This window comes from Colias philodice, chromosome 20, assembly GCF_061535455.1.
Source record: "Colias philodice isolate Cphi_HAF_F1 chromosome 20, ilColPhil1 Martin Lab GWU primary, whole genome shotgun sequence".
NCBI classification, from domain to species: domain Eukaryota; kingdom Metazoa; phylum Arthropoda; class Insecta; order Lepidoptera; family Pieridae; genus Colias; species Colias philodice.
The window spans coordinates 1,699,487-1,726,940 of record NC_143105.1 but is presented as its reverse complement, the minus strand read 5'-3'; the positions used below and the strand labels follow the sequence as shown (position 1 = coordinate 1,726,940).

General features: G+C 34.7%; 2 protein-coding genes and 1 pseudogene across 3 annotated transcripts; 1 reads left to right on the top strand and 2 right to left on the bottom strand.

The window, feature by feature from the left end:
- Positions 1-5,332: 5,332 nt before the first annotated feature.
- Positions 5,333-12,779, bottom strand: LOC149479271 (uncharacterized). Its single transcript, XM_089708327.1, has 4 exons — positions 12,564-12,779; positions 9,741-9,842; positions 7,668-8,296; positions 5,333-6,851 (listed from the first exon to the last, which is right to left on the bottom strand). Exons 1-4 carry the CDS (start codon positions 12,777-12,779, stop codon positions 5,333-5,335), a joined length of 2,466 nt encoding a protein of 821 aa, XP_089564453.1.
- A 9,749-nt stretch (positions 12,780-22,528) lies between these two features.
- Positions 22,529-23,458, top strand: LOC149479270 (uncharacterized). Its single transcript, XM_089708326.1, has one exon. It carries the CDS (start codon positions 22,529-22,531, stop codon positions 23,456-23,458), a length of 930 nt encoding a protein of 309 aa, XP_089564452.1.
- Positions 23,459-24,320: 862 nt separating this feature from the next.
- Positions 24,321-26,213, bottom strand: LOC149479269 (uncharacterized; annotated as a pseudogene). The gene is made up of 2 exons (XR_016317226.1): positions 26,108-26,213; positions 24,321-25,706 (listed from the first exon to the last, which is right to left on the bottom strand). The product of XR_016317226.1 is annotated as an uncharacterized LOC149479269 (transcript).
- Between the last annotated feature and the right edge of the window lie 1,241 nt (positions 26,214-27,454).

The window sequence follows — 27,454 nt, the reverse complement described above, 5'->3', positions numbered from 1 at the left end:
TCTGATGTATGAAATAGAATTATGTTTTTAGCTCCCGGAACGTGCGATGGAAGATGATTTCTTGCGTAATTAAAAATATAGTAAGCGCCAAAAGTGTTTTATCGTGATTAAACCAAAACTAAAAGTAATTACACAAAATGCTCTGACAAATATATTGCAAATGTTTTAATATAATTGTTTATGAAAAAAAAATCATAATAAGTATTACCATGTCCAGTAAAAAACGTAAAAGTGTGAAATTTAGAGGTAACTTCGTGAATTTTTTCTATCGAGTCAATTTCAATATTTTATGTTTTTGATCTGACAATATAATCGAAAATATCATCAAGTTTTACATATATTTTATTTTTTATATTTGGTCTTGAATATTACACGTATCAACTAAAAGTTGATTGGTGATTTGACTTTATACGCGCCCTTAAAAAAAAAAAGAACCAAGACGGCTCTCTATTTCCAATGTATTACTATACTCTATGAGATGAGCGGCCCGATCGAAGGCGGAAGTACAAGTGTCGTGGTGCATGACAGTTGCAAAATAATTTGACAACCTTAGTTTGCATACTCTATGCCAAACATCGATAATAGTAGTCCGGGATACATCGCCCATTTTTGCAAGTGATTACTATCAAGCTAATTTTTCGTGAGTAGCTTTATTTTGATGAGATGCCCAATAATTTCATGTACAAAACTCTCGATTGTGGTAGCTACCAGAGGAAACAAGGATAAAATATTTTGCTTTGATGGTTCTCAAATATTAATTACTAACTGAATGTTTTTTTTTTGTTCAATCTCAAGATAATTATCTAAATTATTCGAAAAAATATTTGTCCTACAAAATCTATGGTTTGATCAAAGAGTCCCCCTTTCCAATGTGTATCGATAACGAAGTCATCATAAATGATTACTAACCAGCTGATTTTTTTATTTTCACTTATTTAATACTTATATAACTCAACAGACATATTGTCCTACAAATTGCGTAATAAATATTTGAGAACCGTCAAATCAAAAATTTTTATCCTTGTTACCTCTGTAAGCTACCACAATCGAGAGTTTCGTACATGAAATTATAGGGCATCTCATCAAAATAAAGCTACTCACGAAAAATTAGCTTGATAGTAATCACTTGCAAAAATGGGCGATGTATCCCGGACTATAGACACCACGATCAATTACACGGTAACGAAACACATATAATTTTTATTTATTCGAAAAAACTTAAAAAACACTAATTTAAGATCTATGGAAAAAAACAATTCTTCATATAATTATTTGTAATTGTTTATGTAACTAATCAAAGCCGAATCGTTCTCCATTTGCATGGGTGGGTATATTATTAATTAAATTTTGTTCAGATGAATTCTGGACGTGCAATTCATAGACTGATTGTTGAGTATTTATATTTGGTACAGGAATATTTATCACTGGTACCGATTGTTGAATATTATTTTCTACAGCTTCAATTTCAACCAAAATTAATTCTTGAATTTTCGATCTTAACCTTAGTTTACGCATTAGTGGAATATTTTCCAAATAAGGCAAAAGACTCAAAAAACAGTAAATCATAGCTTTTTTCTTTGATACATTCCCTCTCGAGAATCTCAAGTTTCGTCTTTTCTATTCCTAAAAGTTGATCATTGTTTTCGGTTCTATTCATACGAATTTTCTTTCTTTGTGATGTTTGACTATAACTTTGAGATCCTAGTGTATCACTTGTAATTGTTTCTGAAGAAGAATTAGTATGCACAGAACCTGGATTCTGCAGCTCCTCTAATGTTGTATCGGTTGTTCAACAAAAGTTTCTGCTCAGGAGATATTGTTAAGGCAATGAAGTTAGTTTCGGGTTTCGATAACTGTGTTTGTACAGCATTTAATATTATGTAGTCAAAAGTTGTTACGGTCATTCGAGTGTATTCATAAAATTTATCTTCATGGTTTCGTAGCCTTTTGTATAAAGTATGAAATTCACCATGTCTATACCGATCACTATTAATATCGTGACAATTGCTTTTAGAAAAAAAAAGCTCCCACTTTATATAGGCGCTAGCTTCCAAATAATCGGACATTTTAATTTAAGCAAATATTAATTGCACACGAAACACGTCCAAACCGCTCAAACGCTCCGTTGCTACTGACTACTGTGTTCATTTATTGAAATGAGCGTTTTCCGCTCGACGCGTCACCCGCTCATACGCCCCGCCCGCTTCTACTGTAATTTCACACTTATGTTCTCTTAAAAAAGTGGTCCTCATGTTTTCCAGTTTCTTTTTTACTAACTCCAAGGTTATTTTTTTGTCAACATTTCTCCACTTATTTAACAAAATCTCGAAGGCATTGTGCCTTGCCTGTTTATTTTTATACAATTGGTGGGACACGTCCCAGAGGCATTGTAGATTTTTATACAAATCCAAAATTTCCTCCAATATTTCCCGTTCGGACCGAATAGACACATCGCTTGGAACATTTTCATATTCCTCCATCTCGATTTTCATAATTATATTCACACACAGCTGTTGAACACAAAAATCAAACTAATCAAAGTCAAAGAGAAGACAAAATCAACGACAACATCCGCTTGACACGCCGCTTCCTCGGTGAATACGTCAAAAAATTGGCCAATTAGCGTCCACACCACCCAATTTGACCGTGAATTTCATATTTCCGTCTAGACGACCCAATTTGATTGCCAATCTAGTCAAATTGGAAGAGAAGAGAAGTGTTTGGGTCAGGACTTGGCTGCAAAGAAAAGGGGCAACGAATTCAATATTTAAAGAGCTATATGATGAAGATCCCCGAGAATATAAAGCGGTTATGAGATTGACAACTGAACAAGTGGAAATACTTTTAAATTTGATTGCTCCAAAAATTCAACGTGATGATACACTAATGAGGGATGCGATACCTGCGAGGGTGGAGTTGGAAATAACCCTAGTATACCTTTCTTCTGGGATATCGTATCTAAGACTGTTGTCGGTATTTTTCAGAGTTTCAAAAGCATCCATTATTAAAATAATACCAGAAGTGTGTGCTGCTATCAATGAAAGTCTAAAAGATTATATCAAAGTAAGTATTTTTTTTTTATTCATAATCAAATTCACAATGGTTTTGTAAAGTTTTTGTACATATTAAACGTGAACTTTACATATTAATACTTAATAACTACAGTACTACATAGCTTAGTTCGTTATTTTTTAATATTAGAGATTGATATTGCTGCAGCAAGTACATCATTAGATTGGGGTATAGATTCAAATTGATCCAGCAGTGGCGCAGAGAATGTAGATGTTGTAGATTCAACAGGTTGATAAGCTTCAGTAGCGACCTCTACAAGCTGGTAGGCTACAGGCTGTGGTGATGGCGTACATTCATTATGGAGTATAGATTGTGAAGATTGTTCCACTTGCATAGAGACTGCAGACATTTCATAATTTACTGTAGGCTGTGGTGATGGCGTACATTCGGAACTGTAATTAGAAGGTGTGTACACAAATCTACCACAGAGGGCTCTCTTACGGTATCTAGAGAGTATCGCCTGTATTTCATCTGTCGCATCAATTCTATCAATCGAAGATAACTGTTTCAGCTGCAGTGCTACATGTCTTCCAATAACATCACATTCATCTTCTAATTCTCTTGTAATCGGGGCAGACACGTTTACTAAACTACTATTTAGTTCTTTGAGTTCGTTTACGGCTGCTTGAATGTCAGACCGTTCTGATGATAATTTCGTCTTTAACTTTAGAGTTTTTGGTGGCTTTACCACTTTTCTATGAGCAGCTTTGTTGCTATTGTCACTAGCATCAAGGACAATATGATTATGAAAACAAAAAGTAAATATTACATACCATGTTGAGACATGTTTTCTATCTTTACATTCAAGTCGCTCAATACTGAAAAAGAAACATTAACAATTTAATATATTTCATACGTTAATTTGAGGTTAAACACACAAAAAGTAAACATTATATTATGTATTATCTTGGGTCACAATAATGTTGAGAAATGAAAATTACACTGAATGACTATACAGGGTGTAATCGTTAAGTGTGCACAGGCGATTTTTCCGTAAGTATTACACAAAAAACTTTAAACTGATATCGAAAGTACTTAACCTAATGAGTAAAATGGCCGTAATAAATTTTTAAAAATAAATCGAGAAATATCAAAAAAATTATCTTTAAACCCTCCCATACATTAAGTATGAAATATGAATATCCCATATACATTTAATATGAAAGATTTTAGCTTTCTTTTTCTTTTTTGGTTTTCTGCTTTAATTACTTCGCAAATTTGAAGTGGTTTGATTTTCCACGCTTTTTCCGGACATTTTCACGCATTTTCCAGATATTTTCCGAGCATTTTCCGGGCATTTTCCACGCTTTTTTCGGACATTTTCACGCATTTTCCGGATATTTTCCAGGCATTACCCAGGCATATTCCAGGGATTTTCCAGGCATTTTTCACGCATTTTCCGGATATTTTCCAGGGATTTTCCAGATATTTTCCACGGTTTTTCCGGAAATTTTCACGCATTATCCGGACATTTTCCGGACATTTCCCTGACATAGCCTGTAAATGTCTCGAAAATGTCTGGAAAATCCCCGGGAAATGCTCGGAAAATCCCCGGAAAATGCCTGGGAAATTCCCGGAAAATAACCGGAAAATGCATGGGAAATGTCTGGAAAATGTATGGAAAATATCCGGAAAATGCGTGGAAATGTCCGGAAAAAGCGTGGAAAATGCCTGGAAAATCCCTGGAATATGCCTGGGTAATGTCTGGAAAATATCCGGAAAATGCGTGAAAATGTCCGAAAAAAGTGTGGAAAATGCCCGGAAAATGCTCGGAAAATCCCCGGAAAATATCTGGAAAATGCGTGAAAATGTCCAGAAAAGGCGTAGAAAATCCCACTTCAAATTTGCGAAGTAATTAAAGCAGAAAACCAAAAAAAGAAAAAGAAAGCTAAAATCTTTCATATTAAATGTATGTGGGATATTCATATTTCATACTTAATGTATTTATTTTATTTATTTAACTATTTTATGTACCATAACATTACATAATATTAAAAGAAATGGAAAACATGCATAGCACATAAGGCAACCTTATCGCTTATCAGCGATCTCTACCAGGCTGCCCAAGGTAAAGGATAATGAATTAATGAATTATAGGTACACGGGCGGCAATAAAAGTAAAGATAATAGAAATAAATAAATAAATAAATAAAATAAGCCTTTATTACTGTTAAATATTTTACAATAGTTACAACTTTCGTATCTTTTACAATAATATTTACAATTTTCCTAAACAATTACTTTTTTCTATTAATAGGTTTCAATGATTAACAGTTTGTCTTTCGACAAAGGCCTCCTCTAAAGACTTCCATCTTTCTCTGTCTCTCGCTGTTCGCATCCACTCTGAGCCTGCCACTTTTTTCAGATCGTCCTCCCAACGTTTGATTTGACGTCCTTTACTTCTTTTACCATTCCTGGGATACCACTCTGTTATTGTTTTTGTCCATTTCCCATTTGTTTCCCTTAGCATATGCCCTGTCCAACGCCATTTTAAAATCTTACATGCTTTTTTTACGTCTTTAAATTTAGTTATTCTTTTTATTTCTTCTAGTTTAATTTTATCTTTTCTTTTGACACCTATTACACTTCTTTCTATTCCGTTCTGACATACCATCACCTTATTCATAAGTTTGTCTGTCAGCGCCCATGTTTGACAACCATATGTTAAGCATGGTAGAATGCAAGTATTGTATACTTTCCTTTTCTCTTTGATTGGCATATCTTTATTTTTCATAATTTCGCTAAGAGACCAATATCTTCTCCATGTATTTGTTATCCTTCTTTCTATTTCATTGTGCATAGTATCTTTTACCGTTATAAGCTGACCTAGGTATACATACTCTTTTACATATTCTATCTTCTCTGTATTCACTGTTATGTTATAGGCCTGTGAAGCGTTAGTCATAATTTTTGTTTTCGCTATATTCATGGTGAGCCCTGCTTTCACGCTTTCGTCTGACAGTTGTTGTAACATTTTTTCCAGTCTCTTTGGACATTCAGAGAATAAGACCAGGTCGTCTGCAAAACGTAGATGGTTCAACCTTTCACCATTAATTGAGAATCCTTCGTAGTCCCACTGCAACTTTCTGAACACGATCTCCAGAGCCGCTGAAAACAGTTTTGGTGAAATAGGATCACCCTGCCGCACGCCTCTCTCTATCGGAAATATGTCTCCCATACTTTCAAGCCGGACTTGGGCGGTGCTTCTAGAGTAAATATTCTGAAGAATTCTTATATATTTTCCATGAATGCCCTGAATATTCAAAGCTTCCCAAATGTAATCATGTTCTAAGGAGTCGAAAGCTTTATTATAATCAACGAAACCCAGATAGTAAATTTTATTGTACTCGTTGTATTTTTGCAGAACTTGCCTTAAAACATGAATATGGTCTATTGTGGAATATTTACTCCGGAAACCCGCCTGTTCTTTAGGTTGGTTTGCATCTAGCGTAGCAGTAATACGAGATAGGATTATTTTCGAGAACACTTTATAGACGTTAGACATTAAACTAATAGGTCTATAATTGCCTATGTCCCCTTTGTCCCCTTTTTTATGTAATAATGTTATTGTAGATTTTGTCCAGTCTGCTGGGATAATTTCTGAATCTATAATATTGTTGAATATATCTGTGAGAATAGGAGCAATCACTGATGTCGTCGATTTTAAAAGTTCGTTCGTTATTTGATCAGCTCCTGGTGTCTTATCCATCTTTTGCGTGTTGATTGCTCTAATCGTTTCCTTAACTAAGATTTTGGGGATGGGTTCAGAATCAGTAACACTATTATTTATTTTATTTATAATTTTATTTTTGTTTTTGCTTTGGTATAAATTTCTATAATAGTTTGTAGCCTCTTTAAGTATTTCGATTCTTTTATTTGTATAACTGTCTTTTGTAGTCTTAGTTTTAAGCATCCAATGTTTTTTATAATTTAACTCTTTTATTGCTTTCCTTACGCCTCCAGTTTTCTCTATATAATTTTTTAGTGTAATATTCCTTTTAGTTTTCCTATCTTTTTTGATATTTTGATTTATCTTTTTGCTAAGCTCCGATATTTTATGACGGTAATTTTTATTTTCTTTCTTTTGTAATAATTGTCTTCTTTCTTCTAATAGTTGTTTTGTCTCATCTGAGATGGCTCTTTTGTTGTTGACGTTTATTTTCTTTGTTTCTGTTTTCAGTATGTTTATAAGTTTCTCGTATTGTTCCTGGATCGGTTGACATCTGTTTATATCTTTATTAGTTAGTTCCTGTAGATTATTTATGAGTTGGGTGATATTTCCGGTACAAAAAATTCTTGAGTTATGTGTACAGAATCGTCTTTTGTTCTTAATTGGTGTTCCTGTTAGTGTCGCACGAACCATTTTATGGTCCGAATTGAAATTTAAATTGTGAATTATGGATACGTCTTTGATAATTTTTGAATTATTAGACATGATAAAATCTATTTCATTTTTATATAGTCCATTTGGTGACATCCACGTCCACTTTTTCGTTTTCTTTTTCTTATAAAAACTATTCAATATTTTAAATTTGTTTTCCAAAGCGAAGGTGACTAATCTGGATCCATTTTTGCTCCTTTTGCCTTGTCCATACTTTCCTATTGTATACTCTTCTCCACTTTTTACTTTTGTTCCAATTTGTGCGTTGAAATCGCCCATTACTATTACATTTTTGTTGCAGTATTGCATAGACATTCTTAGATCTTCGTAGAATTTTTCAATATTTGCAACGTCCTTCTTTTTATTTGATTCAGGTGGTGAATAAGCCTGGATGATCGACCATTTTTCTTCTTTATTTAAAGGTAACATTATGTTTAGTATTGTTATTCTTTCAGAAATTCCCTTTATTTCATCAATTCGATTAGCAAGATTCTTTTTAACTAAAAATCCTACACCATACTGACCTTGTGTCTCACCTTTATAATATAGGATATAGTTTCCGTAATCATTAATTCCTTCTCCATATCTTCTCATTTCACTTATTCCTATTATATCCCACTTAATGTTTGCTAGGGCTAATTCGAGTTCAAGGCGTTTCTCCGTCGTTCGTAATGATCGAGCATTAAAGGTAGCTATATATATATCCGATGTAAGTGTTTTTGTCTTTAGAGGGTCGTGGTCATTTTCCCCCACGATGACCGGTCGGCTTGGGGGAGGTTGTTTCGTTTCTTTGTTAATTTGATTTATATTTAGTTGATGTTTCCGATCACCGGTGCTTAGTTGCTATTGTTTCATTACAGTCGGGTTAGTTGAAAAGGAGTTAGAACGAATCCTCATCATGTCAAATGCATTTTTCCTGCTTGTTGATGCTGAGGTCAATGTTTGTTGTTTCCTAGGTTGCACGTCTTCTTGAGGGGAATACGAGGTTTCTCTTTTTCTTTTGTCTTTAGAGTTTGGGTTTTCTTTTACTACGAGTTTATCATATTTTATGTAGGCAAAGTTCCCCTTTTCCCTCTCTTCCCTTACCTTAGATTGTAGTGCCTTCCTCTTTTCTAAAGTTTCTTTTGAGTAATCATTGGTTAAATATAATTCCTTTAGTTTCTTTTTGTTTTTCATAATCTCACTCTTCCGCCATCCGCTAACTAATGAGAGCACTATTGGCCTTGGTTTATTATCTTTATTTCCTTTCCCGATGCGATAAATTTTATTTACGTCCCGAAAGATAATAGAGAATAAACTAAATACATATTATATGAAAAAGAAGAGGGAATATAATACATACATATTTATTTAGAAGGAAAAGCTAAATTAGAGAAATATTTATATAAAAGAGTTTTAAAGGAAGTTTTCGAGGAAGCTCGTCTAACAGCAATAGGCAAAGAATTCCAAAGTCTGATAGCGGTTATGACAAAGGATTTACCAAGGAAACTAGTGTGGTGAGAAGGAAAACTAAGGAGAAGGTTATCAGCGGAACGGAGAGTATAAACACCTGAATCAAGGAACTTAAATTGTTTTTTTAAATAGGAGGGAGAATTGGGATCGAAGAGGATGGAAAATAACAGCTTCAACGCATTTGCATTCCGGCGAAGTCTTATAGGAAGCCACTTGAGTTTATTGCGAAACTGGGATACGTGGTCATATTTACGAAGACCGTAAACAAAACGAATGCAGAAATTTTGGAGACGCTCAAGTGTATTTAAATGCTCTTCACTAAGATCAGTGGTACAGGCGTCAGCATAATCAAGGAGCGGAAGTAGTAAGGATTTAGCTAACATAATTTTGGTAGAAATCGGTAAGAAATGCCGTAAACGTCTAAGAGAACTTGCCGCTGCGTAAAGTTTGCGACTCGTCTCTTTTATGTGATACGACCAAGACATGGTCGTGTCAAAGTGTACGCCCAGGTTTTTGACAGATTTTTGGAATTCAATGACGTAGCCATCAATATGAATTTTGGGGATGTATGTCCAGTCAATCCGGGAGATTAAACAGGGGCTACCGATGATAATGACTTGGCTCTTGCTTGGGTTAATATTCAGACCGTACCTACGGCTCCAAGTCGAAATTCTTTCCAAATCGGTGTTGGTGTTTAAGATTGCTGAGGATAAGTTCTCGAGGGTTGACTGGGTGTATATCTGGAGATCGTCGGCATACATGTGATAGAGAGAAGATAAGTTTTTGGTTATGGAATTTATAAAAATAGCAAATAGGAGAGGAGACAAAACGCCACCTTGCGGTACACCTGCAACAACATCACACCAGGACGATGACTTGTCCTCCAATAATACATGCTGTCGGCGACCGTGCAAGTAACTGTGAAACCAATCAACCACTGTAGGAGATATGTTAATAGAATGAAGCAGTTGTAGCAATATGTCGAAATCGACGGTGTTAAAAGCATTACTAAAGTCTAGGAGAGTTAAAACTGTCAACTGCTTCTTTTCCATTCCATTACGAATGTCATCCGTGACTTTAACAAGTGCAGTAGTCGTACTATGTCCTGGACGAAAACCAGATTGGAAGGGACTGAGAATACTGTTTTTATATAAAAAGGAACTTAACTGTTGGTGGATAAGGCGTTCAAGGACTTTGGAAAGGAAAGGTAGAATGGAGATTGGACGGAAATCTGAGAAGGAAATTGGATTAGATTTCTTCGGGAGAGGGATAATTTTAGCGTCTTTCCAAATGTCAGGAAATTCACTGGAGGATAAGGAAAAGTTGAGGATGTGGGTTATGACGGGAGCAATTATATCAAGGATGGGGACAAACATATTACGACTAACTGAGTCACAACCGACAGCATTCGATGAAATGGACAGAATATTCTTTTTAACATCACTAACAGTGAATTGATTAAAATAGAACGGTGGATGAGTAGGAGTTGCAGTTGATGAAAGATATTGCAGTGTTGACCTTTTTTGATCAGGACAAAGATGGGAAGAAGATGCAAAATGTTTGTTTAACAATTCAATATTAATATTGGGGGGGAGGTTATTTGATTGGGATTTACCAACTCCTAAAGTCTTTAAAAATTTCCAAATTTTACATGTGTCGCCGTTCTCGACGGAATTATGAATATGGCGTCTTTGTGCATCTCTACACAATGTATTGCAGCGATTCCGGATATTTCTATACTTTTCCCGTGCAAAATCGGTTTTAGCGGTTTTGAGCTTGGCTTTAGCGTTATTCTTCTTTTGCAATAAAGTTTTTAATTCTGGAGTAAGCCAGGGCGCAGGAAGGTGCTTAACTTTTATACGTCTTAGCGGTGCATGCTTATCAAAAATCTGTAGAAGCAAGCAATTAAACAAGTTAATTTTTTCATTAATCGAACCGGCATCATAAATCATATCCCAATTAACATTTGTGGCATCGTCTAACAGCTTTTCTAAATCGATACCACCAAAATTACGCCGCAAAAGGTAGGAAGGCTTGGGTTTGGGAGGACGTAGGTTGTAGGATAAGTGGATGAGGTCGTGGTAAGAAAAAGCGTCGGCAGAGCACTGACCATAGTTAGAGACTAAATTAATATTTGAAACTATCATGAGATCTAGGAGTGAAGGATTACAGTTGGGACTAAAATGTGTAGGATTCGAAGGCAAGGTTTGAAGGTTAAAGGAATCTAGAAGGGAGAGTAATTTTTTACTACGGGAGTCATCCTTTACCAGACAGGTATTAAAGTCACCCATAAGTAAAACGTGCTGGTAAAGTGGAATAAATCGGTCAAGGAGGAGTTGAAAGGAAGGAAAGTAGTTAACAGTTAAAGAAGGACTATAAAACACTCCTAAGAGTATTTTAGTGTTGGAGAGAAGGATTTCAAGGAGGAGGTGCTCAGCCGCATTCGGAGGGGGGGGCTGAGAGGATGCGCTAATTAGGGAGTACGGTATATGAGAGCGTAAGTATATCGCTACTCCTCCCCCGGTCCTACCGATGCGGTCGTTGCGGATGAGTTGGAAACCGGGAAGGGAGAAATTAGTTGAAGGAAGGGATGGCTTGAGCCAGGTTTCGGAGATAAGGATAGCGTGGATATTTTCGGAGGTAAACGAGGCGAGCATATCGGGATAATGAGCCGGAATGCTTTGGGCATTAATATGAACTACGTTGAAGTTTTTATTAGAGTTGTGGAAAATATTAGAAAGAGTAAAATCTAAAGGAGGAGAGGAAGCGCTGTGAAAGGAATCACTATCAGACGAAGGCGAGGAATTATTGCTATAAACAAAACTATTATTTATGGTAGACATATTTCAAATTAATAAGAGAGAAAATCAATTAATAAGACAAGTAAAAAAAATGAAAATAATAATATATAGTTATAATGTTTAAATAGAAATATAATAAATACTATTGAATATAAAACAATTATTAATACTCAGATATAAGTAAATAAGAAGTAATAAAATAAAATAAAAAAGACGAATGAACACTGATTATACTGAAAATATGAAAACAAAAATGAAAAACAATTAATTAAGGTAATTAATTATCCTGTACCTTCGGCGCGTAATTTACACTTTTACAGTATTTTCAATTAGGTAAAAAAATATATATGAATAAAAGTTAATAAAAACTAACAATAAGAATAATATAAAATAACCTGTTAATATTATATAAAATAGGCTTAGATATGTTGTCTATGATTTGAATAATTACATTAGTCGGAAGTTGTTTACGAATGGCAATTGAACACATTCATTCTCTTGGTAATACAGATAAAGCTGTGATAGGTATAGCTATATACGTTGTTTACAAGTTACACAGTTTATAGTGCGGATCTAACGTGTTACAAAGTGATTATTACAGATACGGATTATAAAAATAGTGAATACAAGTCAACATACGTATTTTTAGAGTCTTAAGTTTAAACAAAAACAGTGATATAGTGACAAAAAACATAAAAATTCTAAAAACAAAGTGATAATACCAATAACCTAAAATGCATTACAGTGAAACTATACCTTCATAATGCGAGAAGCGATTATGAAATGTAAAGAAATACATGCAAAAAGATGATAACAACGTGAAAACAATAATTATATTAATACATACATTACTTTACTTTGGGCGGTAATCTTTTGGTCCGTGCTACTTTGGACATCTTCTGAGCAACTGTCGGCTCTGTAGTCTGCGAGGGGACCTGGGGCTCTAGGACTGGAATGGCATCCACATCGTCTATGCAATCCACGCGGTGGCGGGAGCCGTCAGGAGCAATCACCAAGATTTGGCCACCCCTGGTCCAACACCTGGATACACCATGTCGCTTTCTGGCTGCCATGAAGATTTCGTGACGCCTTTTCGTCAAAAACTCTGACAGTGTTATTCCAGACCCTTTCAGTTTAGCCTTCGAAGCCCAAACACTGTTCTTCACACCAAGGTCATTGAACTTATTAGAATAGGCCTTGGCTTATCTTCCTTCAACACACCAATTCTGTGACAACGGCTTATGTTATCAGTCATAAGCTCTGTTATGCCAAGATGTTTAGAAAGAAGAGAAAGAATGGATGATGGTTGCTCATTTTTATCTTCCACTACACCGTGCAACAAAAGAAACTTGCGTCTACTCTTCATCTCTTGCTCATCTGATATTTTCATGAGCAGGTCCACTTGTGACTGCAATGATTTCAGTTGGTCCAAGACCAAAGAACGAAACGCGGCGAACTCGGATCGTAACTGAGAAGGTGGATTTGCGGCCGGTGAAGACGTTATATTCTGGAGATCCTTCTGAAAGTCTGTCATCCGCTTATTGAACATTTCTTCCATGCTCAAAATCGATTGTTTCATAGCTTCCATCATAAAAGTTAGTTATGTACAGTGAAGTGCAAAGTAATATTCAAATAGCGAGGATGTGCGGTGAAAAATAAAGGAGAATGTGACGCCGTAAGTACTGGGGCTTTTTAGTGCATAATTTATACTTAAACGAGCTTATAACAATAAAAAAACTTAAAATTTCGTATAGAGCTTTTAAAAAAACGTTTAAACTTTTTTGCGTCCTACCCGCGTCCGGTAGGAACAGAATATGTATGGGAGGGTTTAAAGATAATTTTTTTGATATTTCTCGATTTATTTTTAAAAATTTATTACGGCCATTTTACTCATTAGGTTAAGTACTTTCGATATCAGTTTAAAGTTTTTTGTTATCTGTAATACTTACGGAAAAATCGCCTGTGCACACTTAACGATTACACCCTGTATAATGAGGATTTTATAAAGAAATATAAGTAGTATTTCCATACAAAAGTGTTTTAACAGAATATTGCCCCAAAATATAAATCAAATATGTTTATTTCTTTATAGCTTAGCCTATTTTACAAGAATATACCTATACACACTATTTGTTTTATACATTTTTGAGATTAAAAGGTAAAGCAGGTTAGCCATTTAAATCGAAACAATGTTTATTACAATGGTAATAGGTGATGTAGGTACATACTGTGGCATAAATAAATATATACAGTCTTATAATAATTTTAAAGTAAACTTACTTTCAATTGAATTGGAGTCGATGACATTTGGTACTTTTAAATCAATAAAGGGACAGATGATGTCAACCAAGTTGTCAGAATTTGTTCCTGCATTAGGAGGCCCACCCCCGGTACGTCGCATGCTTGAAGCTTCTTGGCTAAGCTCCTTTCTGAGTTTTTTTTTCTGAGTTTTTTTTTTTTCTGGTTTTTATGTTTTCCCAGCATCTCTTCAACTGCATGTTATTTCTTTGTGAGACATATGGCTGTGAGTTGAAGGCAGCAGTCAAGTCCTCCCAAGCTTGCTTTTTTAATTCAATATTTTTTGAATTAGTTCGCTTGTCTTCAATAATGGGTCGGTCTCGTACTAGAGCCACGATTAGTTCCCTTTCCGACGTGGTGAATGGTATTTTCTTAGAACTGGAATACAATTAGGTAGGTATATTGTTTTATACGTCACTCTAAATTTTCGTTTAAGTTTTCCTTAGTTTGTCAGTCAATATGCCATATCAAACCAAGTTAAAATTACATATATAATAGCAAAGTAATAACATAACAATGTTTATACTTAGGTAATTTGTGAAGATAGTAAAACAAAATTTCTCTTACCACATTGCGTCCGTAACGTTATTTTTTTTATTTCCAGTCACGTTGTGCTGCGACATTTTAAGTGTAAGCTTAATATATGAAAATTACCACGACAAATCAAATGAACGGTTATAACGAATTCGCCCCTACTTAAGTTTTGTCTATGAATAGAAAGGCTCGATGAATGGAACGCACTGAGAAATGTTACCCTTTGCTCAGTGTTGCAGTTTGTGAATACGGGTGTATGTGACTAGCTAGGCGCCAAGCGCGCAGTGCGGCCGGTCGCGAACATTTTAGAACGTTCGTTTTACTAAGCTACTCGCTAGGTGACTCGCTAGGCTCTAGGCGCTAAGCAAGCCGCCTGTCTGTGCGGACGTAGCCTAACTATTTTATATTAATTAAACCTTTGTAGGTAAATTATTATTAGAAAATATAACAAAGTATATAACATTTTTTTGCAGGAACAACAATCATCTAAGTAAGTACTTACTTACTTACTTACTAAATAGCATACATTCATGTTTGCATAATCATTGTAATTTTTTTTATTCAACACACACCAGCACAGTTAAGCTATTTGTTACTTATATTCAACAACATCAGTGTCAGTAGGAAAGGTTACCGTTTGTGAATTCGTTTTTTGGAATACTTTGGTAGATGATGGAAGGCTCATGACACAGGCTCATGACAATATCATTATTATCTATGATTGATATGTCATTTTCGATCGTTTTAAATACTCTTTTACTTTTGACTTTTTTTTACTTTTAATTCTGTGACTGTGTGACTGTGTGACTGTAAAAATACAGACAATGAAACAGAAAATTTCAGCGACGATAATGAAGAAGCCACCATTAACCAGCCCGGGCCATCAAAAAGAATTAAAAAATGATAGCTGCACAATTTTTAAACAAAATTATAATTATATGATTTCTGTAAATATTATTATTTCCGTCGCTTGTAACTTTTTACCTTTAAGACTTACAGAATAATCATGTGTGAAAAAAATGTAGGTAATTTTGTCTTCTTTGAACCCCTCATTTGACACTTTTGTGATTTAGTAAACAATTGAGAAGTTATTTAGAATATACCTAATTTTAGCACATTTAATTCAAGATGGCGGCTAGCGCCTGGGTCCGTCAAGGTCGAAAACTTGGATTTTTATTAACCTTTCATACCTAAAAAATATAGTTTCAAAACATTTTCTACGCCACCTTTTGTAGAGCAGAGGCTTTTACATTTCCCCACAGACTGGACTAACATGTCATACCGCTTGGTGTCCCATGTTAGGTTCTCGCTGAAATAGACTTTGTTCAAAGGCCCGGAAGAAATAAAACGCAAGAATGCTACACAATAGTTTTATTCGTGTCTAATTAAAAATAATAAACAATAACAAAAATAATAAAAAAATAATAATAATTTTTAATACTATTAACACATAATTAAAAATTAACATTATATATTATCTCAACCATAATCAACAATAATATTGTCTAGATTTGCAGCTGGAAGCCTAATTGTGGTTTGGTGTCTTGCCCATCCAAAGTACCACACAATTACCATCACATGGGCACAGCAACCCACAGTTCGCATACCAGATAAACATGAACAGAAATAGTTAGAAATTGTTTCTCGACTATGTACCATTACATACGTATAATACAATCTTGCACGTGCGTGCCTGGATTGAAACCTTGCGCGTAGCAACACAGCATGTTCAGGTTCTATGCCAAAATCTACAATATCATTAAAAACACCGTCTCTTGCTACTTCAATGTGATATAGCCATTGCGTATATGTTCAGCATAGTAGCTACGCGCAAGTTTTACATGATATGTCCCAAGTGCAAACAATACTAGATCTTGGTGTGTAAGTACAGGGAACTCGTCTGCCCCGATAACATCGGCTTCGATGTTACGGAAACTAGCCCGCTGTCTATTTACATTTCTTTGTGTAACATACGCAGCCAAACGATTTGGTTCATTCTCTGACTAATAATTCGCAAAAATTCGCTTGCATGCGCGCTGTCTTCAATCAATACATGAAATGCATTTATAAGCGCAGCGGCCCGATTAAAAAAATCTTGTCCAAAGAGTCGAAAATCGCGTTTGAACCGTCCGTTGACGACTTCGACGACCCAGCAACAAATCTTCACTTTCCGATTTTTATTTGCCTCTAACGTCGTTGGCTGGTTTTCACCACGCCGTTTACTTATAGGCATATGTGCTACATAACCACACGACTCCATGTCTTCTATAACAATTTGAAATTTTCCTAGAACAAATATTGATAAGGATTCAGGACTTAGGTGAAGCTAAATTATGTCTTGGAATGAATGTAACCTTCAATAAAGTTAGGAATCACGGGGCGGAATGACGTTTTTACTACACAATTTAATATAAGCTTTTTTCAACCTAAGAAAGACAGATGTGATCTGTGTCTAGACGAACTTGCGACGCCTAACCGAAAAATAGAAATTAAAGATAAATATGACCAGCACATTAAGGAAAAAGATTTGTGTCGCGAAGAAAAACGGATCGATAGAAAAAATATCGATGACAGTAACATTTGCGCAGTTTATGATTTACAAGCTGTTATGCAGTGTCCCACGGGAGAAACATCTTCGTTTTTCTACAAATCAAAACTAAACTGTTTGAATTTCACTATTGTCGAAATGATGAAAAAATCTGAAGAAAATAAAAAACGCAAAAGAAACTAAGAAGATGAAATAGGGGCCTATAGCAACGTATACAGTTATTTTTGGGATGAGGTTCAAGGGCACAGAGGAGCAAATGAAATTGGATCATGTCTTTTAGAATATTTACAACGTTTAAATGAACAAAATGCAGGTAAAGAAAATATCCATGTAACCTTCTACTCTGATAACTGCTGTGGGCAAAATAAGAATAAATTTATTACTGCTCTATATTCTTATGCTGTTTCACATTTCACAAACATAGAAAGCATTACCCATAAATTTTTAATAAAGGGTCACACCCAAAATGAAGGTGATAATGTGCACAGCTTAATAGAAAAAGAAATCAAAAGGAATAAGAAGGCGGGACCAATTTATGCACCATGCCAATATGTGACTCTAATAAAAAATGCAAAAAAGAATGGGAAACCTTTTACTGTAAAAGAGTTGACATACGATTTTTTTATTGATATAAAGAATCTACAAGAAAAGTGGGGTTATAACTTCAACGAGGATGAAGATAAAAACACATTCAGTTTTAACGATATAAAAATATTGAATTTCCGTAAGAGCGAACCATTTGCCTTCTACTTTAAAACGTCATACACTCAAACAGAGTACAGAAAGGTAAATACGAGAAATAAACGCAAAAAAATGATTGACCCTGTTGAAGTAACAACAACTAAATTATTTACACAAAAACTAGAGTTAAGTGAACATAAGCAAAAAGACTTATGCGATCTCATTAATAAAAACTTAATTCCTAATTATTATTTACATTTTTACAGTAGTATACTGTAATTTAGTTTTTACGAAACGTCATGTTCTCTTAGATGTTTATTTTTTTGTCTTTTTATATATTATTTTTCTTTTTATATAATATTATTTTATTTCCTTGATAGTACATGACAGTAAGCATTATAGAGTTACCTATTTAATTTACAAACAGATACCAAATACCTATTTCTTAACGAAAGTCACGACGACATGTAAAATGTTTTACAAGTACATTTTAACTATAATTTTGTGATGTTTACTTATAATTTTGTGATTTATTTTTTGATTTCGTGAAACGTTTAACGTTAGTTTAAGATTTTAACGTTACATAATTAAAATTTTTAATTTTTCAAATAAATATTTTTCTACTTTTATCTATAGTTTTTTTTTAATGTTGTATTCAATTACATAAATTTTATTATTACACAGTCGTTTTTAGGAATAGGATACAATTTTAAAACATATTTTAGAAATATACAGACCTAAAAACTAAACGGTCTTTAAAAAAAACATAAATTCATTCATACAATGACCTAAATACGAACAACGATTTAATTTCTTCTATTTTTTTAGAAGTTTATTTATTCACTTATTTTAAAACCAAGTATGGTCTGAGTAAATAATTGAAGTTTGATATAAAACTATTGAAATACACATGTTTTTAAAACATAGCCTAATATTTTATATTTTCTACAAAATGTATCGACTTATGAATCTTATTTCGCCATTTACCTAAAATTTGGTTTCTTGAATTAGGTCACTATATTTCTAAGCGTGCGAAATGACGACTGCTTACGACTTTGACGAGATCACGGCAGGCTTACATACCTGGCTGATAAACGACGACCAAGAATCTGATCGAGTTTTGACAGAAATGATTCCGACTGACCATTTATCTTTTGACTGGGTTCACGACCATAACTCTTTCCGAGGGAAACGTGAACCATTTCCTGGAACTGAGTCAGTGATCAACTGGGCGGCAATAAACTGGGCCACGTGGACCAGTTGTACATAATTAATTATGCCTACTATTTTTGTGGCCAACTGGGCCGAACGCGCTTTGATCTTGCGGACGTGATTTTATTATTTAATTTGCTGTGGTTAAGTGGGCCGACAATAAAAATTTAAGGCAGTTTGGTATAGTTACGAACACAAGTGTATCAAAATAAATTTGTCAAAAGGTAAATTGTGTTGGGACTTTGAGAGGAAAACAAAACATCATATAGTTACGAACACAAGTGTATCAAAATAAATTTTTCAAAAGGTAATATTGTGTTGGGACTTTGAGAGGAAAACAAAACATCATCAATCAATGTATATATTTCAAAAATCAACAAAATGTAGTTGTATAGACAAAGCTTAGCTTACAATAAAATGTTTTATATAACATGTAAATAATTTTTCTTATTAATCTAAGTTTTAAAATAAGGAATATAATTTTTAAAAAACAATCACAAATTGACATATACACGATAAACATTCATATAACACAATACAAATAAAATTGGTTAATCCTAAAAATCACAGATCAGTTCAGTATAATTTTAATAGAACTACCTTAGCTTAAATATAAATTTATAAAATGATATTTGAATGCCATAAAACCAAAAATATAAATTCTACCTTAGCTTAATATAATTTAAGTCTCAATTCAAAAATTATGAGCATAACAGGATACAACATTGATTTTTTTAATAAAAATATTTAAAATCACAGATCGGTTTTGTACAACAGTAATTATTAAAATCTTATAATTAATAATTAATTGGGGAACATCCGCTAAAACTAACATGAACAAAGTACAAATAGCCCAAAATAGATTAATGAAAACCCTTTTTTGCTATAATTATCTCACTCCAACAAAGAAAATATATAAAGACACTAAAATAATGGATATTTCGCAAATTTACGTCTATAATACTTGTATTCTGATACGAAAATTGTTTAATAAGGAAATTCATACAGATATCACTTTAACTAAGAGGAAGCGAAATTCTAATCCACGACAAAATATACGTATTGACCACCTAAATATCCATCCAGCCCGTACCTACTATGGCTCAAAAAATTTACTTCATGACGGAGTTAAAATATATAATAGCCTACCTACAGATATAAAACAAGTATGTAAAATCATTAGGATTATTCAAAAAGAAATTAAAACTTCATATACTACAAAATGAAAATATGCCCTGAAATAACTATCGTGTATACAAATTACAACTTAAAAATATAAGTGAATAAAATAAAATCAGCAATATAAATAAAAATAACAACGATCACATACTTACTTACCTAGTTTAAAAAAAAATCAAAAGTAAAATTACTTCAAAAAATAAATTAATATAACTAATATAAAGTGTTAAATATAACATAAAAAGTATATATTTTATGATTATTTTAAAATAAAGAGTAAAAATCATTACATCATATTATGAATTATTATATTTAGGTATACATATTATATAAAAAAAAAACAACATTGTATGTCTAAACCGTTGGTTTAATAGTATAAGTTTTTAGTATTGTTTAGTTCCATCATTCGATAATAGATGACGCTAGTTGTAGAAGCTGTGTTTTTAAATCGCGCTTATGTTATTTTTTTGTAACTAGATATAAGCAAAATGATGTTGTAGTTCCGCGACCCTTGGAAATATACGGTCAGAGCGTTTTTGTGTGTTTTATTTCCGCCTCTGACCTAGTGTGTACTACATTGCTGGTGGTACATAACATTGGTCCTTCGAGTCGAATATTGGAGACCAGGGTCCAGGTGGTGACGTCAGCGGCCTTTGGAGGGAGCGAGAGGGAGAGCAACCGGGACGTCAGCAGCCATTGGAGGGAGCGAGAGAGAAGCAACCGGGACGTCAGCGGCCATCGGAGCGAGCGAGAGGTAGAACAACCGTGACGTCAACGGCCTGCGGAGCGAGCGAGAGGTACAACAACCGTGACGTCAGCGGCCAGTGGAGCGAGCGAGAGGGAGAACAACCGTGACGTCAGCAGCCAGCGGAGCGAGCGAGAGGGAGACAACCGTGACGTCATCGGCCAGCGGAGCGAGCGAGAGGGAGACAACCGTGACGTCAGCGGCCAGTGGAGCGAGCGAGAGGGAGAACAACCGTGACGTCAGCGGCCAGCGGAGCGAGCGAGAGAGAGACAACCGTGACGTCAGCGGCCAGCGGAGCGAGCGAGAGGGAGAACATCCGTGACGTCAACCGACTCCGGAGTACAGGTGCGAGGGAGAAGGACTAACAAGTAGTGAGTGAAGTGAAACAGTGAGTACTTTGAAGTTTAATTAATCAAAATTGGACCTTAAGTCTAAGAAAATAAAGTGAAGCGACGGGGAATCCATGCCCAAATTGAACTGAAGTTACTTTAAAACTCTTAGAGAAATTTGCATTGTTTACATGAACTTAGTATATTTTCAATATTTACATTGACTTAGTTTTTTAACGAAGATTTATGGACTTAGAATATTTTCAATGTTTATATTGACTTAGTTTTTGTTCGTTGTATTGAATAGACACTTGTAAAGGTATTTACCACTTATAATATTTTAGAGTTGGGAGACAGTTTACACATTTGAGGTAGCTTTGTTTTATGCAATTTAAACATTAAGTTAAATTTATTTACTTAAGTTTTAGAGTATTAAGTATATTATTGTTGTTGTGAAGTCTCTAAAATATTATAATGGAAGTATTTAATAGAATTCAAGAAAATAGTAAAGAGCTTATCTCTAAGAATAAAGTAAATTTTAAAAAATTCCCTAAGGAAAGAATTACTGTTTCGTATGTTGAAACTCGTTTAGAATATTTAGAAAATCAGTGGCAATCATTTCGCGATACTCATCGCCAAATAATTAGCGAGATTTCTAAGAGGGAGTTAGACTCTTCTAGTTATATTAAAAATTCTATATATATTGAGACCGAAGAACTATATATAGATTACAAAACTGAATTGAAAGATGCTTTGATTGAATTAAATGGAAATAGCCGGTCCGTGGTAAAGTCAAGTAAGTCAAGTGAGTCAAGAGAGTATCAAGAAAAATCTGTCATAAAATTACCTAACAATTATACTTTGACGGATAGTATTGAGTCTGGTCAGTCTTATGTAGCGAAGTGTCCGTATTGTAAGGAGGCAATTCATAAATTATATAATTGTAAGGAGTTTGCGAAGTCGGACTATGATGTGAGACATAAATTTGTACAAGATAGTCGCTTATGTTTGAATTGTTTTAGTAGCAGCCACTCCGTATTTTCCTGTCGCCAATCCACCGGATGCAAGGTTTGTAAGCGTAAACATCATCCATTGCTTCATCCCGAAGAATCTAAAAATGTTGAGTCCCATCAAAAGAATGTGGTTGTCTCATCAGCCACCACATCTGAACGCGATGTTGTTACGTGTTTCTCGAATGTCCGTAGTCAAGTTCTTTTGGCTACTGCAGTTGTGGAAGCGGAGTCGAATACAGGTAAGGCTAATTTTAATTTGCGATGCTTATTGGATCAAGGCTCAATGGTTTCTCTCATCACAGAATCTACGGTCCAGGCTCTTGGGCTAAAGAAAATTCCAAATAAGGTTTGTATTTCTGGAGTTGGAGTTCAGGAAGATTCTTTAGCATCAAGATTTATGGTAGAAGTAAAAATCAGATCAATTTACAATCCCAAGCTTACCATGGTCGTCCAAGCGCACGTTCTCGGTAAGTTTACATCTTTTCTTCTACCAAGGAGAGTCAATGTGCAATTGGGGCCAGAGCTTTCACATCTGCAGTTGGCTGATCCGAAATATGAAGTCCCAAACAAAATTGATATGTTGCTGGGTGCAGAGGTATATGCGCAGATACTTGAGGACGGTATGATAAAGGGTCCCCCTGGATGTCCGTTAGCACAGAAAACGCATTTAGGGTGGATATTATCTGGGCACATTCAATCAGAAATGTTAGATTCTGGAACGCACCAACAACCGAGAGTGATCGTCAGCATGCACGCTGGATGCAATGAAGATGAATTACTAAAAAAGTTTTGGGAAATAGAATCAGAGCCATGTTTGGTAAGCAATAAAATAATGACAATCGAAGAAAAGGCGTATGAAGATATTTTTGAGAGGACACGTAAGAGAGACAGGGAGGGAAGGTATATTTTCGACTTACCTTTCCGCCCCGAAGAAAAGCATGAGTCTGGAGATACACGAAGTGTAGGTGCTTCTAAGGAGTTGCGGAATTTTTTTGCAATTGAGAATTTCCAATTTGCGTCTTTGGCGGTTAACACAAAGGATGGTCCAGTATTTTTGGAAGCATTGGTCCCACGAGTGTCTTACCCAATTTTTTCCGAAGGTAAGGTCCCCGGCATCAGGGTAGGAGACGTGATCTTAGGGAAGACAATTTGCCTCCTGCGAAATGGATGTACGGAGTGGTGGTGGACTTACCCCCGGGTAAGGATAAGGTGACACGTGTTGTCACGTTGAGATATAGGGGTTCTCACATACAGAGACCGACTTCGAAACTATGTGTGTTGCCCGTCAGAGAAACATAAATGTAAAAAAGAAAAATATAAATGTATGTATATCATGTTAGCCGTAACTCGTAAGTAAGGAATAGTTATTAGTTTAAAGAGATCTATTTGCTTCTATGTATTGCTGTATCTTTTTGCATAGATGTATTTTTTTGTATTGTGAAGGACTATTCGTCCTTGGCGGGCGGTATGTCTAAACCGTTGGTTTAATAGTATAAGTTTTTAGTATTGTTTAGTTCCATCATTCGATAATAGATGACGCTAGTTGTAGAAGCTGTGTTTTTAAATCGCGCTTATGTTATTTTTTTGTAACTAGATATAAGCAAAATGATGTTGTAGTTCCGCGACCCTTGGAAATATACGGTCAGAGCGTTTTTGTGTGTTTTATTTCCGCCTCTGACCTAGTGTGTACTACATTGCTGGTGGTACATAACATTGTATTAATTAAATTACTTTAAACAGCTAAGTCAACACTAAATTACTTTTTACTCTAATTTTTAAATAAACTTACAATTAATATTTATTTTAGTTCATGCAATCGATGTCACATTTAGTTGCTTTATATCCGTGTAAACATTCCTCACGAACACAGCCATACCGTCATAAGACGATATTATTGCACAAAATAATCTCCACTCACCCGCAAATTTTTTAATTTTTTTTTGTCAAGGTGTACAACTTTGTAAAATACTGTGAAACTTTAGAATAAGTGAATTGTAAAATTCTTTGAAAATAAATGTCTCCAAACCTAATAAAAAAAAATCACAGTTTAAGTAATTTCCAATTTTAAAATAAAATCATAAAACAAGGCGCTCTATGCATAAATCAATATTAATGTCCCCTCTAATAAATTCCTCAATCGTCTGCGATATATTATGTTGGTCTATTTCTTGGGTTTCTGGAAGTTTTTTTCTAATACTAGTTCCGTTGGTATATAAAACTTCATAGTAATTGTTTTCCTTTTCAAGTATTGTTAAAAAATGCGCAATGTTTTTTGGTTTACTTGAAATTTTTTTATTTAAAATCGAATGCCAATTTTCAATCATATTTGTTGTTCGATGCAAATGATTACTACACCATTTGTCTGCAAAGAATGACTTATCATTCAACCACGTTTGCACAAAGTAATCGTTAAATAGCACGACATTTTTGTTTGTAGGACATTGTGCCATTATATATAGCCAAGCATTGTCTATAGCCTCTCTAGGCAAATGAGCCATAACAGTGCATCGTTTAACATGTTTTCTGGCTAATTTTGATTTTGTGATATTTAACTCATCGGCTTTTCGCCACAAGCTTTGCGCAAAATGAAAATAGCAGCCATTGATTTTAGTCTTAGGGAAAACATGTTTAATAGCAGACATAGCTGCTTGTTCAAAGTCAAGTATAAATAATTGGGGTGAAAATTGGGGAATTTGACTTTTTATTAATTTAAACATAGTTATGTACGTATTTTTGTTTTTGTTCGGCAGTAAGGCATAAATAATTGGTATAATATTATTGTATGTGTCATTACTACCTAAATCTACATGTAAACTATATAATTGATTAAATGGTTTTAAACAAAATTTGAACGTCCCATCACATAAAATTGTTAAATTTGGATTAGTTAATATTTTTTTACATTCTCGATTAGCGAAAATTCTACTGGGTCCATTACTGTAATCAGCTAATAAAAAATGTTGATATCTTTCGGGCACAATTATCTCTTTGATAGAATTAAAACATATTTTTTGTACACCAAGTGATTTATTTCTTTTACGATGGAGCTTATGCTTAATATTTTCCAATGTAGGTATTTTTTTAATGAAATCAATGCCACAAGTCCAGTCAAGTCCAATCCACGAGTCCCGCAACAGTTTCCCGATAAGCTCTTGGAATTGAAATAGTATAATCAGACTTGATTTGTTCACAGCACTTGTTAAATTGTATTTCTAATTCGTTTGAAGCAAAATCCGGCTCGCAGTCATGTTTGTCATCCCGTGTAATGGTATTATTATTGGCAATAATTAATTTAGCTTTACATTTTTTTCTTTTAGTGCAATTCCAAACACAGGAACCATCTTTATTTCGCCTTTTCTCATGGTATCTATGGCCTGCACGAAGAAGCACTCGTTTGCCTCGTTGCGATGTTACTATTTGCCACTGGATACAATTTTGTGAATTTGATGGCCCTGGTTCACCTGTAAATATTTTCATGGCAGCTATATATAGCATCAGCGGCGGCAGCCTAATTACACATTACGCTACTAATATGAACCCATTTCTAATAAAAGCCTTTGAGTTTTGCTGGATGATTAAAATAATTCTAGTAATTTGAAATCTAAATTGCTAGTAATCTTAAAATATGTGCATACTATAGCGCATACTATGTGTAATTCATAAAACTGTGAAATTACTAAAATTATAACCGTAAAACATTCTTAGTAATTCTTAAAAATGTAATGACAATGTAATAACGACGCCACAAAATGGCGGCCGCCAATAAGAGCAGATATAGCTTCTTATTGAAATTTCTTTAACGTAATGAATGAAGTTTGTGATATTTTTTTATGCTAAGAATATGTAATTATATAAATCTTACCTCCACTATGTTCCATTATTTACACTCTCCACGTTGAATAGCATCAATGATATATAAAATTATCAAAAACACATTCACGCCACAGGAACATGAACCAGACTGCCGGCAAAGAGCAGCGCAGGCGCGCGCGTCCCATGATACAATAGTAGAAAGAGACAAATATATCGGGACCTTGTTGCCGTCTTACTTCTTTCATTGTAATCTGAGAGTCTTGTAGTAGCTTTGTTTATTTTCAAAGAAAGCGCACTCTACTTTCGTAACGGCTGTAGATACTGTATTTAAGTAAAAACAAAATGGTACCTACGAGGTAAATATTTATTCTATTTGAAATTACTGAAACAATCTGTATCTGACTGTACTGTATACTTTCGGCCCACTTAACCACAGCAAATTAAATAATAAAATCACGTCCGCAAGATCAAAGCGCGTTCGGCCCAGTTGGCCACAAAAATAGTAGGCATAATTAATTATGTACAACTGGTCCACGTGGCCCAGTTTATTGCCGCCCAGTTGATCACTGACTCAACTTCAGGACCGACCTTCACAGTGACTGAAAATATGACCCCACTCGACATTTTCTTGAAATTTTTTGACGACGACCTTTTTGACATCATAGTGACACGGAAAAATAAATACGCGACTAAAAAGATTGTCGAAAATTGTACACCTCACTAAAGACTTAATTGTTATAAAAATGTGGACAGAGATGAGATAGCCAAATTCCTCGCAATAATTATCTTGCAGGGTTTGTTCCCGAATCCTGTCGAGAAAAATTATTGGGGGGAAAATGGCTATCTCGCACTTAAATATTTCGGTGACATAATGACATATAACAGATTTGTGTTACTAAAACGACTTATACACTTTAGTGACCCGACTGACGATCAAAGTTTGACGAATGACGAAAGAAAGTTGAGGAAGATACAGCCAGTGTTGAATCACTTGCAAAAGATGTTCAGCTCGCTGTATCTTCCGCGACAGGAGATTGCTATAGATGAATCTCTCCTCAAATGGCCAGGTCGTCTGTCATTCGCACAAAAAATTGCTACCAAAGCTGCGAGAGTAGGAGTAAAATCCTACGAGTTGTGCGAATCAGAGACCGGCTATTTGTGGAGATTTTTCATCATTACTGGAAAGAAAGACGGACATACAAATGACCTCACAGACAGACAGATAGACTTGACTGACGAGTCGAGAGACATGCCACCACTACCCACCAACGCTACCGCCAGAATTGTCCATGATCTGGTGAAGCCCTTATATAACCTAGGGCACACTTTGGTCATGAACAATTTCTATAACTCGCCACTACTTGCCCGTGTCTTAAAATCAAAGAAGACAGACTGC

Coding starts and splice junctions, on each gene's coding strand:
- LOC149479270 (XM_089708326.1), top strand. CDS start 22,529: ATGGTTTCTCTCATCACAGAATCTACGGTCCAGGCTCTTGGGCTAAAG.
- LOC149479271 (XM_089708327.1), bottom strand. CDS start 12,779: ATGGCAGCCAGAAAGCGACATGGTGTATCCAGGTGTTGGACCAGGGGT. Junction 8,297..9,740: donor TGTTGCAGGTGTACCGCAAG/GTGGCGTTTTGT, acceptor ATGAAACAATAG/CAACTAAGCACCGGTGATCG. Junction 6,852..7,667: donor GAAGAGTATACAATAGGAAA/GTATGGACAAGG, acceptor AATAAATAATAG/TGTTACTGATTCTGAACCCA.